Here is a 13577-nt window from a genome sequence, read left to right as displayed (position 1 = left end):
ATGAGCCAAATAGCTGCTAAATGCAGTTTACAAGCAGCACAGCTTGTTTCACAGCGAGTCATGCCTGCTCTGGAAACGCTAAGTGATGATAAATAAAATCCATCATCTAAAGCCTGAGGGGCCTTAAATCAGAAGATGTGATGTCACTTTTAGAAAAATCCAAATGTGATGAGTTTAGACAGAAAAGACCCAAAAATCTACAACAGAGAACGACAGCATGATGGTTTCAAACCTGCAGTTTGAGGCTGATCTACAGCTCCTCAGAGAGAAATCAAGTGACTTAAATGTTTGCAGCTCCCTCCTGACGAATCACTTCCTGACTCGGGCAGTAAAACAGTCTGATTGTGCTGCAGAGTCAGGAAACGCTTCAGTCTGGCCGTGAGAAAGGAGGACAGGGATGACTTCCTCTGCTGACGCACGGCTCTCTGCGTGCTGAGGACCTGAGGCACGGCCGCTCCGTCACTTCATCTGCATCTCCAAGAAAAAGGCTTTCATGGAGTCACAACTTTTAACCCTTGTGCTGTGCTATGGGGTCCAGACGACCCGGTCCTTACATTGACGTGTTCTCCCTACCATGACACAGGGGGATAAAGGTGGAGAGGATTTCATGTAATCCATGGACACCAGTGAAGATCACAAATCATTGTAGAAAAAAGGTTCAGCGCACTGTCTAGTGGGTCTAGATGACCCAACTCCCAATGTTAAAGTGCCTAGGATAGCACAAGGGTTAAGCAGGGGACTTTTCCAGCTCTGCAGGATGGTAAACCATTGAGGCGTAAAGTATCACCAATGGTTTCCTTTGTGACTGTGGTTCCAGCTGCTTTGAGATCATCAACTAACTCCTGCTGTGTTATTTTAGGCTGATTTCTCACTGTCCTCGTGATCATGGAAACCCCACCAGGTCAGATGTGGTTTGGAGGCCCAGACCTAACGGTGCATTGATGGTCATGTTGCAGCAACAGTTGTCAACTTAACCTTCCAGCTTTTTCTTGATTGTTTTGTAGTCTATAATGGTCTTGAGCGAGTCTACAAAAAACTCAAAAATTCTCAAACACGAGTCAGTGCAGCTACTGGAAGTTCAGTTTCTCATCCAGTTTAATCTATAAAAATGTTCAGATTTTTCAGAACAAAAACATTTGCAATACCTAAAAACTAAAATACTTCAGCAGAAATTATATATATATACATTTTTCTATGAAATGAAAGTCACATAGAAGTGAGAATAAAATGACGGAGGCGTGTTCCTTGACGCTGCACATAGAAAGAGCGACTCCACGTCTGACGTCTCAGAGGTCAGAGTTTATTAGCGGGTAAACATCTGATCTTCATACAACAGAAAAACTGTTCATAGACACATTCAACGCAGCAGCTGGAAACAAAACTCAAGTGTGAGGGAACAAAAATGAAGAAAATTAAATACAAATTTCTGGCATTCCACTTTAATTTCCTGAATACATCTGAACATGCGCCCAACGCTGACTGGAACTGAACTACATGCCCCTCATTTCTTTCATTCCACAGGTCTCCTGCAGCTCCACGGGGGAGAGGTCGGCGGGATCTTCGACTCTCGTTTGTGCGGATGACCCTGGAGCCCTCAGTGCTTCACGTTTCCTGCAGCAGGTTTTTATTTGGAAAGAAATCCATTTCCAGCTGCTGGAAAGTAAGAATGTAACACTTTCAGATTAAAAATGAGAAAATTGTGCTTCAGCGAAAACCTGAACGGCCGTCCATCACAGAGGCCTTCAGCTCCGCCAGTTTTGTTTTTTATTTGTCATCATCACAACAATGTTTGTGGGACCGACAAGAAACGAGATTCTCAGACTTGACGTTCCAGTTAAGATCTTAAACTGAAAAGTGTCCGACCTTGAAGAAAACGCACAGATTTCTGCACATTCATCCAGACTGCAGTCGCATTATCATTCTGCTAAAAACAAATCGGTTTATTTGGGTAAAAAAACACTTTGTACTCGTTTGGATTCATCCTCAAACATCCACTGAAACAAACCGCGCGTTACCATGGCGATAATTCAAATATACAGACAGTACAAACACTGTACAAACATGATGGCCCGCCATATATCAGCCTGTTATATAGAACACCATCAAGATAAAAAAAAAACCAGATACATTTCCAGAAATTTGAACAACCAAAGGTTTGTGGGGTTTCTTTCAAATCAACCGTTCTCTTCACAAAGAAGCTACATGGGAGTTTCAAAGTGCAGTTTGCTTGATTATTACCCCCCAGCACCTCCTTAAACTCTTTGGTCCACTCCACCTCTGACCACTTCCTGTTTCCGGTTATGGAGTCAAAGTGGAACCAGTTCCCACGTCTGTGCCGGATCCCGACTGTTTTCATGATGAATGGATTTAGGGCAGAATGAGCAGCAAAGCAAAAGGAGGCAGGAAGGCTGAAGGCTGCTCGTTCTCTGCTAGAACAGCCGATTTTGGATCCATCGCCCTTCCTCAGTGAAGATGAGAGGACCAACACCAACATGTCTGCCTTTCAGGGACGATCCGTTTCATAGGCTTTCCAGGTCCGTGAACTGCTGTACAACCCCCCCCCCACACACCCCCAGCTGCAGAGACACTTTACACTCTTTAGTGTTAGTTCGGGGGGGGGGGGGCAAAAATGGGTTTATGCATTTTGCTTTTTCAACTTTGTGGATAAAGACTCGTATTTTGTCCAGCTCCAGTCTTGGTCCTTAAAACAAAAAACACACAAAAACAACATCAAATAATATTCTTCACTAATTAGACTTTTGTATAGGACACTCACACGCACGCACACACACACACACACACACACACAGACAACAACAGATTGATAAAAACAGGTAGACCTCCAACCTATCTTTCTTCTCAAAGATAGGGAGGGCTCTGCCACCTTCAACACTCGAAGAGCCAATCAGGTCGACGTCTCACTAGCTGCGTTGCTATTGGCCATGAAATTGTGCAAAATTGGTTTAGGATAATAAATTTGCCTAATGAAAACATGACAATTTCGAAAAAAGTGCAGTTGGGGCAGGGGGTTTCTGAGACGTATTTAAATGGACAGATTTCTCAAAGCTGCAATGGAAACGCTTTAGAATGAAATGAGTCATGTGACCAACAACCGGATGCCAATGCGCGTCTTGGTAGGAACTGGTTGCCTTGGGCGCCACAAGAGGTCCCACTGCTCATCAAAAGTAGAGCGTTTGTTGGATCCACAGCTCTTCTGAAAAATCACCAACCACCTTTTCCTAATATGGTTTGATAGATGATGATGATGATGATGCCGGGGCAGGATTTGAAATGTGTTTGCTGTAAATGAAAGTATTGATCACATCTGTCGCCATGCTTTTAAAATACTTATCGTGCGATTTGGTTTGTGCCCATCTGCATAATTATCATTTAGTGGAAACGATGTCATTGGGGGATTGTGTTTTTGTTTCTAGACTAACAAAGTTTTGCACAGTTGTGTGATGGAACCACAGAGCTGCTGACAACGGCCCAATAGGAGCTACAAAGCCTGACTTCACCCTTTAGGAAGAAAAAAAAGACCCTGATTTGTTATTGTTACTAATATGATAAATATAACTGAAAAGCCAAACCACTTGAAGCATTGTTGAAGCATTATGGGTATTGTAGTCAGGAGCTCCACAGAGGGCTATGGTACTTTGGTAAATGTGTCATAACTTGGATTTGGGGCTTTCCAAAACGATTTCAAAAGTGACTTAGAAAATACCGACTCAGCTGAGTGGCATCAGAGTCAAATAACAGCAATAAACCTGGAGAGACAGGACTCACCACTATGCTTTTGGCCTGATCGTCAGCGGCCTCCTGCATCAAGCTGGTCAGCTGACTGAGGTACTTCTGGTTCTCCTGCAGCAGGCGGGGGGCAGCATCACTGAGGGAAGGACATGCAGGAATATGAGGGACACTTCTGTCCTTTCAGAGTTAGATTAAGAAGGAAAAATGGGATAAATCACGGCCAGAACTCCGGGCAAACCCAAACCATCGCCTGGATTTCAGACCTACAATTAGGTGGTTGACCATAAAGCACAGAAGATGGTCCAGGATGGCAGAACCTGAACGGCCCACTGATGAGTTTATTGAGTGAGTAAAGAGTTCGACTTTTGGCACAAACTCTTAAAACTAAAGACAGTCACTGGGGTTTAATGTCGTTGACTTTGAAGGATTCGTACAAACACGGGTGGGTTACCTGTCATTGGGACCAGGCAGGGAGACGAGAGGATGGGGGGAGCTGACCGGCTGGGCCGACTGCGACCACTGAGACACCTGCAGCAGATTGGAGGACTCCGGACTGACGGCGATGGAGTTCCGGGAAGAGTTCTGGGCCTGAAGGACAGACAGACCACAGTGTGAGGCTGACAGATGCAGGACGTACCAGGACACTCACATGCCCCCACCGTGGTAAAAAAAACTGCACTCTGACTAGTATTTCAGCTGTTTTTCCCTTTTGACTTCCTTCACATTTTTATTGAGAATTATCTTTGGACTCGCTTTAATTGTCTGCTGTTAAAACGACAGATTTCTTGAATATTAGGTTATTAAAGTCCCACTGCGGTCACCTTTTGATCTATTGTAAAAGCGTTTCCAGTGGGTTAGGGTTATGGATTATGCTGTTTTTTTGCCAAAATCCAAAAAGTTATGTCGTTCTCTAGGACTCCTGCCGAGTGGCTGGAGAGCAAAACCAACCCCGCCCCCCTTCCCCTCGCCGTTACTGACAGCTCGGAGCAGGGACCCACATTTTCTGTCACAAATAAGATCTTTTTGAAATGACAATTTTCCGTCTGCTTCTGATTCTCAACGATTTGAATAATGAAAATACTCTGAAATGCAATCTTAGGCTTGATTTTCTTTGCATCTGTCCTCCATCATCAGAGAAATGGCACAAGATCATGACAGAAACACTAAAAAGGCGAGTGGGTCTATAGATAAACATCCTATTTTATAGGTTTGACTGAATATCAGCTGCAAATTCCCGTCTAGGTCAAAGCAAAGCTGGATTGTGGAATAGCACACAAAGCTGTAAACTTCAGCAAAGCTGTGGGGAAATCCAAGAACCAGTAGAATGAGAAGAGAGAACCGCTTACACAAGCGATCTTGAGTAAATGCCAGAACTCCCTCTGTCTCTTGATCTGCATCTGCATCACCGTGTTGTCAGCATCTTTGATGTTCTCCAAGGTTTTCTCAATGCGTGGGAACAAGTCGATGATCTTCTGCTTGCTAATCAGGATTTTACTGCAGAGGAAAGCAAATCGGATTCGTATGAGGCAGACGAAGCCGGGTTAAACCCAAAACTGGACAACATCTGAGTTCAAACCTGACTTTTACCTGAGGTGGGTGTAGAGATCTTTGAGGACTTTGTCCTGGTTCTGGACCGTCTGGATGATGGCCTTCACCATCTCTGAGCTGTCACTGCTCACATCTGAGTCCGGTACTGAGAGAAACAAAACCCATTCAGACTTTGTTTTAATTCATCGTACAGAGTTGAAAAGAGTTGTTGCGCTGAAGGCATTTCTTACTTTTGCATTTCATTTTTAGTTGTCTATAGAGCTCAATCGCTTTTTCTTCTCTGAAAGAAAAAAGGGAATATTTGAATTTGCAAAGACAACAGTTTTTTGTTTTTGAATAAAACTATGTTTTTCTAAAATGAACCACTCACAGCTGCTCCATCTTGTCTCCTTGGCGTCGAGCATACGGGCTCCTCTGAAGCTCCACGATCTCAGAGTGCAGAGCCATGATCTCATCGTCCAAGTGACTCACCTCTGCCACCTGGAGGAAAACACGTTCCATAACAACAAACACTTTCAATACTACTCTGAGTCATTTAGGTTGCATTTACACTGCAGGTCTTGATGCCCAAATCCGATTTTCTGAATATATACGATTTTTTTGATGACATCATCTTTTAAAAGTGACCCGTATCCGATATTTGCATTTACAATATACAATGCTGAAACTATCAAACGTAGACGTTCTGAGGACTACGTAGCAGCATTTCCGCCTTCCGTGGACCTCCTTCGGACTTTTGTGTAACTGCGGTTGTCATGGAGGCAACGCAGCGACGGAAGGAGGCGTTGCCTTGGGCGCTCCTGGATGAGGCAGGAGAGGGGATGCGTGGGAGAAGAAAGAGAAGGGCTGCTCGGCCGGCTTATGTGCTCTCTCTGAGTTTTGAATGAGGAAGTGTTTGCAGACGTTGTGCTGTACTAACAGTTTGCTCCAAGCAAAGAAATAAACGGCTTCTAGCCTGTTCCAGAGCAACGGTGTCCCGCTTGATTAGTTACCGTTTGCGTCCTGACCGGACCGGAAATAACGAAGCCTGAGGCTGAAAGGTAACAGCTGATGGGGCTCCAGCTGTCCTCGAACAGCAAAATCAGCGCACAAAAGCACCTTAATAAGTCATGTGATCTCAGTTGGTGGTGTCCTGAGTTGACGTCACTGACGTACGACTCGCATTTACTGGGGAATATCCGATTTGTCTGCTTACATGGCACACGCAAATGCAAGGATCCGATTCGTATCCGATTTATTTCCACATATGAGTGAGGCCTGAATCCGATCTGAAAAAATCGGAATCCATGCGCTTTTGTCCTGCTTACACGTTCACCGGTCATATCCGATCTGTGCCACATGAGAGGGAAAAAAAAAATCTGAATTGGGTCACTTGAACCATGCAGTGCAAATGCGGCCTTAGAGCTGTGAGTACCTGTGCAAAAGCAGCCGCTCTCTCCTCATTCTCCTGCCAGGCTTTCAGCATCTTCTCTGAGGCTGTGAGTGAAGAAAACACGCCACATGTTTCAGCGCTCCACGAGCTCATCCACGTTACAGAAAGACGACCAAACACTCACAGATTCCATAGTGCATCTGGTCGCTGTACTTTTCCAGGTCGTACTGAATGCTGCTCTTGAAGAAATCCAGCTTGGCTTTGAGCTGCTGGGAGAAGCCGAACATGCTGTTCTTACACCTGGTCAGGTTGGTGTTGTAGCGCAGGAGGCTCAACCTGCAGGGGAACAAAGACAAGGGATGAAGAGGGGCGAGCACCAACGCTCAGACGGCCATGATTAACTCCATCATGTCAAATAAGACGTTAATAATGTGTTTTAGGGGGAAGAAGCTACAGCTGGGTAAGACCTAAAAGCCCGTTTTTAGACACTTCAGGTTCAAAGGTGTTTGTCTCTTTACAGCTTTCCAAGCTTTTCTCCAAACCAGCACAAATGAGAACGTTCGTCTCATTAAGAGCTAAGATCTAGAAACAAGGAAATTATTCTTAAAATCCTTTTGCTCCAAACTCCTGACAATAGAAAAACTGGATTTAAGCCTAAATTGCTCTGGTTCCATTTGAAGGATGTTGTTTTAAAGTTCAATAACTGTTGCCAAGATGGGCTGGAATTATTATTATTATTACTTTTGGAAACAAAAATGTAGATTTCTGTTCCAAAAATCTGTGCTAGTTTCAGATTTTGAGGATTTATGGAGATGGGTACAACTTGTTCTAAGATTATTATTCTCAATTTGTTGACATTTGGTTCTAAAATCAGTCATTTTTCACTTATTACACTAGTTTTTGTCAGTGTAATCAAAAGGAACTAAAGCCAAGTCCATAAAAACTCCAAAAATACAAAAAGCATTTGCTTAGAATGTGCAAAAAGTAATTGTTGGGTTGAGTAACATTCAATTGGAAGTCATTCTTTGAAGCGTTTTCAGCCTATTTTTCCCTTTTTGAATTCCTGTGTGGAACTCCTGGTTTCTAGATTTGGATTTCTTCTTAGAAGATTTCTTGTTGTTTATCCCTTGTGCTATCTTGTGGGGTCCAGATGACCCCACTCTCAACGTTTAACGTTGAGAGTGGGGTCATCTGGACCCCACAAGATAGCACGAGTGGAGGATGAAAAGAGTGAAATATGAAACCATGGTGTATAAATGCTGCTACCCACATGGCAGCTCTCTGTCCCTGGAAGAGTCTGCAGTAATCCTCTTTCAGGCCGCAGATGTAGCTCACCGCTTCACCCCACACCTTCTTCAGCACCACCAGTGGCAGCTGAGTCTTGGGTTCTTGCACTGCAAAAGCAATTGAAAATTGAAAAAAATGAAAAAAAAGCAGGAAAACATCTGCGGCGTTGGATGCCAGCAGCAGCAGTCGAGGGAAACCGTGAGCTAGCTCTGCTCACCTATCGTGTTAACCTTCTCAGGCAGTCGTCTGGCGCTAAACGGGCCAGAATACTTGGTGAGGCTTTTATCGAATAAATACACGACGTAGCTATCCCATCCTCTCTGTAACACAGAACACAGCGAGCCATCAAGAACTTGACATGTTTAAAGTGATCATGTTTTTTATGGAATTTACTGGATGAACATGTTTGATAAGGAGTTATTCCAGCTATTATTCATACAGAATATCAAACCTTTAAGCTTTTCTTTTGGAGAAAACAAACATTTTTGCTCATGAAACCACTTCTAAAAGGCCACTTTTTTTGAGTGTTTTTTTTCTAAGACCGTTTTACAATTTTGTGTTTTATTCTTGGCTCCTAGAAGGAGGCAGACTGTTTTCTACTTCCAGAAGAAAAGCTGTGCGAGTTGGACGCACCACTCCGTCTAAGGCACACTGTGCCGCAGGTTTCCTGGGATCCAGGGACACGCCCGTCTCATGCAGAAGCTCCTGGTTGACCACCTCGATCTTGGTCTCCCCTTCAATTCTCTTCTGCAAGCTGTGGAGACTCTCGTCTGGACTGAGCTGGAAAGAGTGGACCTGAGCTGTAGTCATGTTCAGAATGTGGACGACCTGCAGGGACCACAGCGAAGGAAAAGTTGAATTACAGACAGAGATCCTGCAAAGCTGCATCCTTTACAACAAACGCAATACTCTTCTTAGTCAAGATCCTTTTTCCTAACGGTTTTCATTCAAACACGTTAACAACACGTCACGCATGAAGGGAAACCCTCACCCTCATGCTGAGGATCTGCTCCAGCACCTCAAAGCACATGGGCTTCTTAGTGTCAGAGTTGACTCTGCCCCCCCTCTGGACCGGGTCCCACTTCAGCATCAGCTGAAGCAGAGTCTCCATCGGCTCCAGCAGAGTCCTACCCAAGAGAGAGAGAGAGTTCACCATCAGGACGTTCAGCATAATTTTAACCGGGATGAACAGAAAACATGAGTTATCAAATCTTATTTTCAAGCTGGGTAAAGGGTTGAACCTGCTGAGATTGTTGGGGTAGGGGAGGTGAGTGGAGAACCGGACTTCACCGTTCAGCTCCTCTACAGCCATGATGTCCTTTGGACCTTTATTCTTCACTTTGCTGGCCCTGTGGAGAAAACGATAAAGAAGAAAATCCCACACTTCTGACATTGTCGATACTGTTACAGCTGTGGTATTGACATCCATCGTTTACAGTGATTTTCTTCAATCCCAGTTTTTGTTCTTTTTGTGTCCCCTGTGATCTTATTTATTGAATCTTTATTTACCCCAGGAAAACAGATTAAGAAAAAAGGTTGTGTTTTTTCCGATGAGATAAAACTAATAAATAAGTTTAGATTTCTGCAAACCACTGTTAGGTTTAAGTTCTAAACTTTGGCCAGAACTTAGAATAAGCTTTAATGTTGCATTTTTGATGACATTAAGAGAAATGTTTCTACGTTTTAAACAACAAAATAATGTTTTTTTTAATAAGAATAAAAGCAGAAAGTGTTGGTTCACAGTTATAGCCTACATTTTAAAACCAAAAATAAATCAAAATACTTTAATACTTTACTGCCAATATTCATGTTTTCTTGTGATCTAAAGGATCCAAAACGCTCGTAAATAACAAACATGCAAATAGAAAACTCACGTGGGAAAAAACACCACCTTGGTGTGATTTGGCTCCCCCTGCTGGGTCATCTAATTACTTTTATTGTTTATATCATCAATCATCTTTTGTTCACCATTAGGTGACAAAGGTTTCATACAAATAATTAGCAACTACGTTTTTCTCACATAAAAACCTGACTAAAAACACCAACAAGAAGCCCCTTTTTGTCTTTGATTTTAAGTTAATTGAAGGTTTTATGTGATGCCAGAAATGATGCAGATGGAGCTTTTTCCACGTAATGTGCCAGAGGTTCAAATCCACATCAGCTCAAGAACATCAGAATTTACAGAAGTTCTCAGTTTGGAAAAAGTGTTGGGCCTGTTTTGGCCCTCTCACCATTGTACAGGTTGCAGATTGTGCAGAAAAGGCCTGAAACCACAGCTGCATTCGAAGATCATGGTGCCGAAGCTCCAGTAGTCCACGGTGACGGTGTACGGCTTGTTCTCAAACAGCTCAGGCGCCTGAGGAGGGAAAGGGGTTGGGTCTAATCATCTCCTTAAAAGCCAGACGCCGCTATGATCGCTAATGACCACCAATAACTTCTTACCAGATACTGCAGTGTGCCGACAAAGGAGGTGCAGAGACTGCCCTGGTCTAGGTCTTTGGCATAGCCCAGGTCAATGATTTTGTGGACGAGCTGCAGCAGAAATGTCACAGAGAGGTTTCCTTCATGCAGACACACCACTGGAAATCAAACCCCAGCAGCTCACCTTTCCATTGATGTCTTGCAGGACGATGTTTTCAGGTTTAAGGTCTCTGTGTATAATTTTGTTCTCGTGAAGATACTGAATACCAGATCCTGGGTCAGATGGGAAATCCCGTTAGCTCACAGCTGAGCGTCTGAGGGACGCGAGAAAGCAAAGCTGAAACAGCAGACTCACCCACATCACTGAGTAAAGAAAGCACCTCGCTTTCTTTCAGCCCGCAGCAGTTTTCAGGTTTACTTAACACCTGAAAACGGAAAATGAGTTTCATAAGATCAGAAAAACTGCACTCAGCTTAGACAACTGCACAACTTATTCTCTGATGTTTGACAAAATGAAAAACAGGAGTCCTCCAGCAACGTTCCATGAGGATCAGGGAGCGGCTCACCTTCCTCAGGTCTCCTCTGGAGCAGTACTCCATGGCCAGCAGGGGAAGATCGTTCAAGGCGATGCGCTTCATCTCCTCTGGAACATCCTGAGCCGTCACCACGTTGATGTGATTCAGCCTGAGTGAGAATGAAGCAGCAGCTGAGATCAACGACAGCGCAGTTCTTCACAGCGCTCTACTCCTTCACTGCTCATATTTTAGGAAAGGGTTTCCGTTAAAAGGCTGAAGAGGAAATTTGATTTAAAAAAACTCGATACTAACTTTTTCATGATCTGGATTTCTCTGCTCCATCTGTCTCTATTCCTTGGTGTGAGCTCCAGGCGGCACATTTTCACGGCGAGCTTTTCGTTTGTTGCCTATAAAAACAGAATTTAGTGAACACAAAGTTCAAAATAGAACACTTGTTTAATAATGGAGCGGACTGAAAGCACATATCAGCTTGTTCATTTGAAAATAAAAACGTTTTCAACATTGCATTTATCAGAAACACTTTAACCAACATTGTTACAAATTATGCAAAAGAGATTTTTCTAGAATTTTCTTAACAGTCCATGAAAATGAAAGTCAGCATAGCTTTCAAAACAACCAATAGAATATTAAATAAAATGTTCTCAAGCAAAGCTAGGATCAGCTGTGGGACAGCAGCTCAGGTTTTTTTGAATAGCAACAGTTTCTTTTTTTAAATTAACTTTGTTAGCTTAAGGCTTTTAACATGGCAGTACCAGCAGCTACATGTGGTAGACAGAATCCGATAGATATCCAAAATAAAATGTCATCTAGAATCAGAAAATAAACTAAACAGAAAACATGCAAGCGTAACGTATGTATTTTTCTTTGTCTGCTGCATCATACTGGTTTGGGACCACTGATGCAGTAGTTTGTGCAACAAATTGAAATACCATTAAATAACCATTAAACAACAATCTAGGAGTGATTCCTTTACGTAATTTTGTATTAATAAATAGCTGTTTTGGGGTATTAGTTGTGGATTTGGAAATGTCTGAGACTTTAGGAGCTCGCAGGAACCCTGCTACTGTAGAAATTCACAATTAATGATAAAAGTTTCCCCTTTTTGTTCATTTCAAAAGCTTTTTTGTAATCTCCCAACATTTTTAAATGAAAATGTTAAGAAGTAAATGATTTTAAATCAATCAAATTATGAAAACTTTTCCCTTCTGTTCTAAAGGAACAGAGAATTTGAATCCGAGCAACATCATTGTAAATGTATCTGTGGACAAGGAGGACGTTATCAAGTTATTATGGGATGATTTCACAAAATTGAACTATGAAACCTAAATCCTCTATCTTTAATAAGGCCAATGAAATTACTTAAACCAATAAACCTTTGGCAATGATTGACTTTAAGAGCTTTTCTATCCCTTGTGCCATCTTGTGACCCCACCCTTCCATTGACGTGTTCTCCCTACCATGACAAAGGTGGATAAAGGTGGAGAGGATTTAATGTAATCCATGGACACCAGTGAAGATCACAAATCATTGAAGAAAAAAGGTTCAGCGCACTGTCTAGTGGGTCTAGATGACCCAAAGTCACGTCCTGATGACCCCACTCCCAATGTTAACATGCCTCCAAGGCATCTGAACCCCACGAGACAGCACAGGGGCTATATGATTCAAACTACTCAACATATATATTTTTAGTTTATGTTTTATAAGTATTTTGATTCGTTCTTTTTCTCTTAAGTGGGGTTTGAAGGTCTTAGATATTTTCTGGTGTCAGGCCTGTCCAGGAATACTTCAGTCAACATCTGATTACTTCCTGAATACTGTCCTCTGAAAGTACAACTATATCCTAACTTAGTGTATTTGCATGACGTTAGGATCAGTGGGGGAGGATTCAGGTCTGGCACACTTACACAATGTTGGTACAGGTAAACATGGGCAAACCCCCCCATCCCCAGCCTCTCCTTCATCTCCCAGTCCCCGCAGTTTACGTTTTGCCTGAACGGGGGCTTTTCCATCGCTGCCATATGTAAGCTGGAAAATAAAATAATAATGAAATCACAGACATTTTTCTAAACTAAAACATCACAAAAAAAATGCATTTCAGAGGGGGGAGGGGCGTTGTTGTTGTTTTCTCGGGCTTCCAAATAAACAGCTATCAGACGAAGGTCCAGGCTACATCCCGGAACATCAACTACGCTAACGTCAAATTTACAGTACAGACGTGCCTAAATCCCCCTGCACATATTTATGGCGGTCTAACACAGTAGGAATTCCTATTTGTAGACACGACACGGTTAACAAAACGTATGTGTTTGAATATTAAAACCCGAAATCTTTAAAGCAACACTTGCAAAACAGAAATAAGCTGGCTAGCTAGCTAACGACATCACCAAATACACTAGGAAATAGCCAGAGTCATTCACAGGCTAAATGAATGCTGGGAAACGAAGCCTAACCCTGGACGCGTTCTGATATTTATTTCCTAGATGGAAAGCAGGTGAGACGCGTTTTGAGACCTACTTTGGGTTTCTATGAGACGGACATTAGCCGTTTTCAGTGGGAACGCGGACGTGAGGAGTCTTGTTTCCAGGTCTCTGCAGCACCGCGACGCCGCTGCTGTGTGTACTTTCCACAGACATACGTCACGACAAAGTTGAAAATGAAACCAG

At 42.9% G+C, this 13577-nt stretch overlaps 1 protein-coding gene across 1 annotated transcript; it reads right to left on the bottom strand.

Annotated features, from left to right (window-relative positions):
- Window positions 1-1279: 1279 nt before the first annotated feature.
- On the bottom strand, window positions 1280-13577 carry LOC101159621 (inhibitor of nuclear factor kappa-B kinase subunit alpha). Its single transcript, XM_023949501.2, has 22 exons — window positions 13429-13577; window positions 12819-12939; window positions 11206-11300; window positions 10945-11062; window positions 10734-10803; window positions 10563-10651; window positions 10400-10489; window positions 10189-10313; window positions 9199-9306; window positions 8949-9084; window positions 8591-8785; window positions 8175-8277; window positions 7941-8064; window positions 6855-7006; window positions 6713-6774; window positions 5669-5778; window positions 5529-5578; window positions 5338-5443; window positions 5097-5244; window positions 4202-4338; window positions 3787-3886; window positions 1280-2701 (listed from the first exon to the last, which is right to left on the bottom strand). The coding sequence occupies exons 2-22, from the start codon at window positions 12930-12932 to the stop codon at window positions 2636-2638; spliced, it is 2298 nt and encodes a 765-aa protein (XP_023805269.1). The 5' UTR covers window positions 12933-12939; window positions 13429-13577; the 3' UTR covers window positions 1280-2635.

This window comes from Oryzias latipes, chromosome 19 (assembly GCF_053564925.1).
Source record: "Oryzias latipes strain Hd-rR chromosome 19, Olatipes_Hd-rR_3.1".
NCBI classification, from domain to species: domain Eukaryota; kingdom Metazoa; phylum Chordata; class Actinopteri; order Beloniformes; family Adrianichthyidae; genus Oryzias; species Oryzias latipes.
This window is presented reverse-complemented; position numbering and strand designations above follow the sequence as displayed.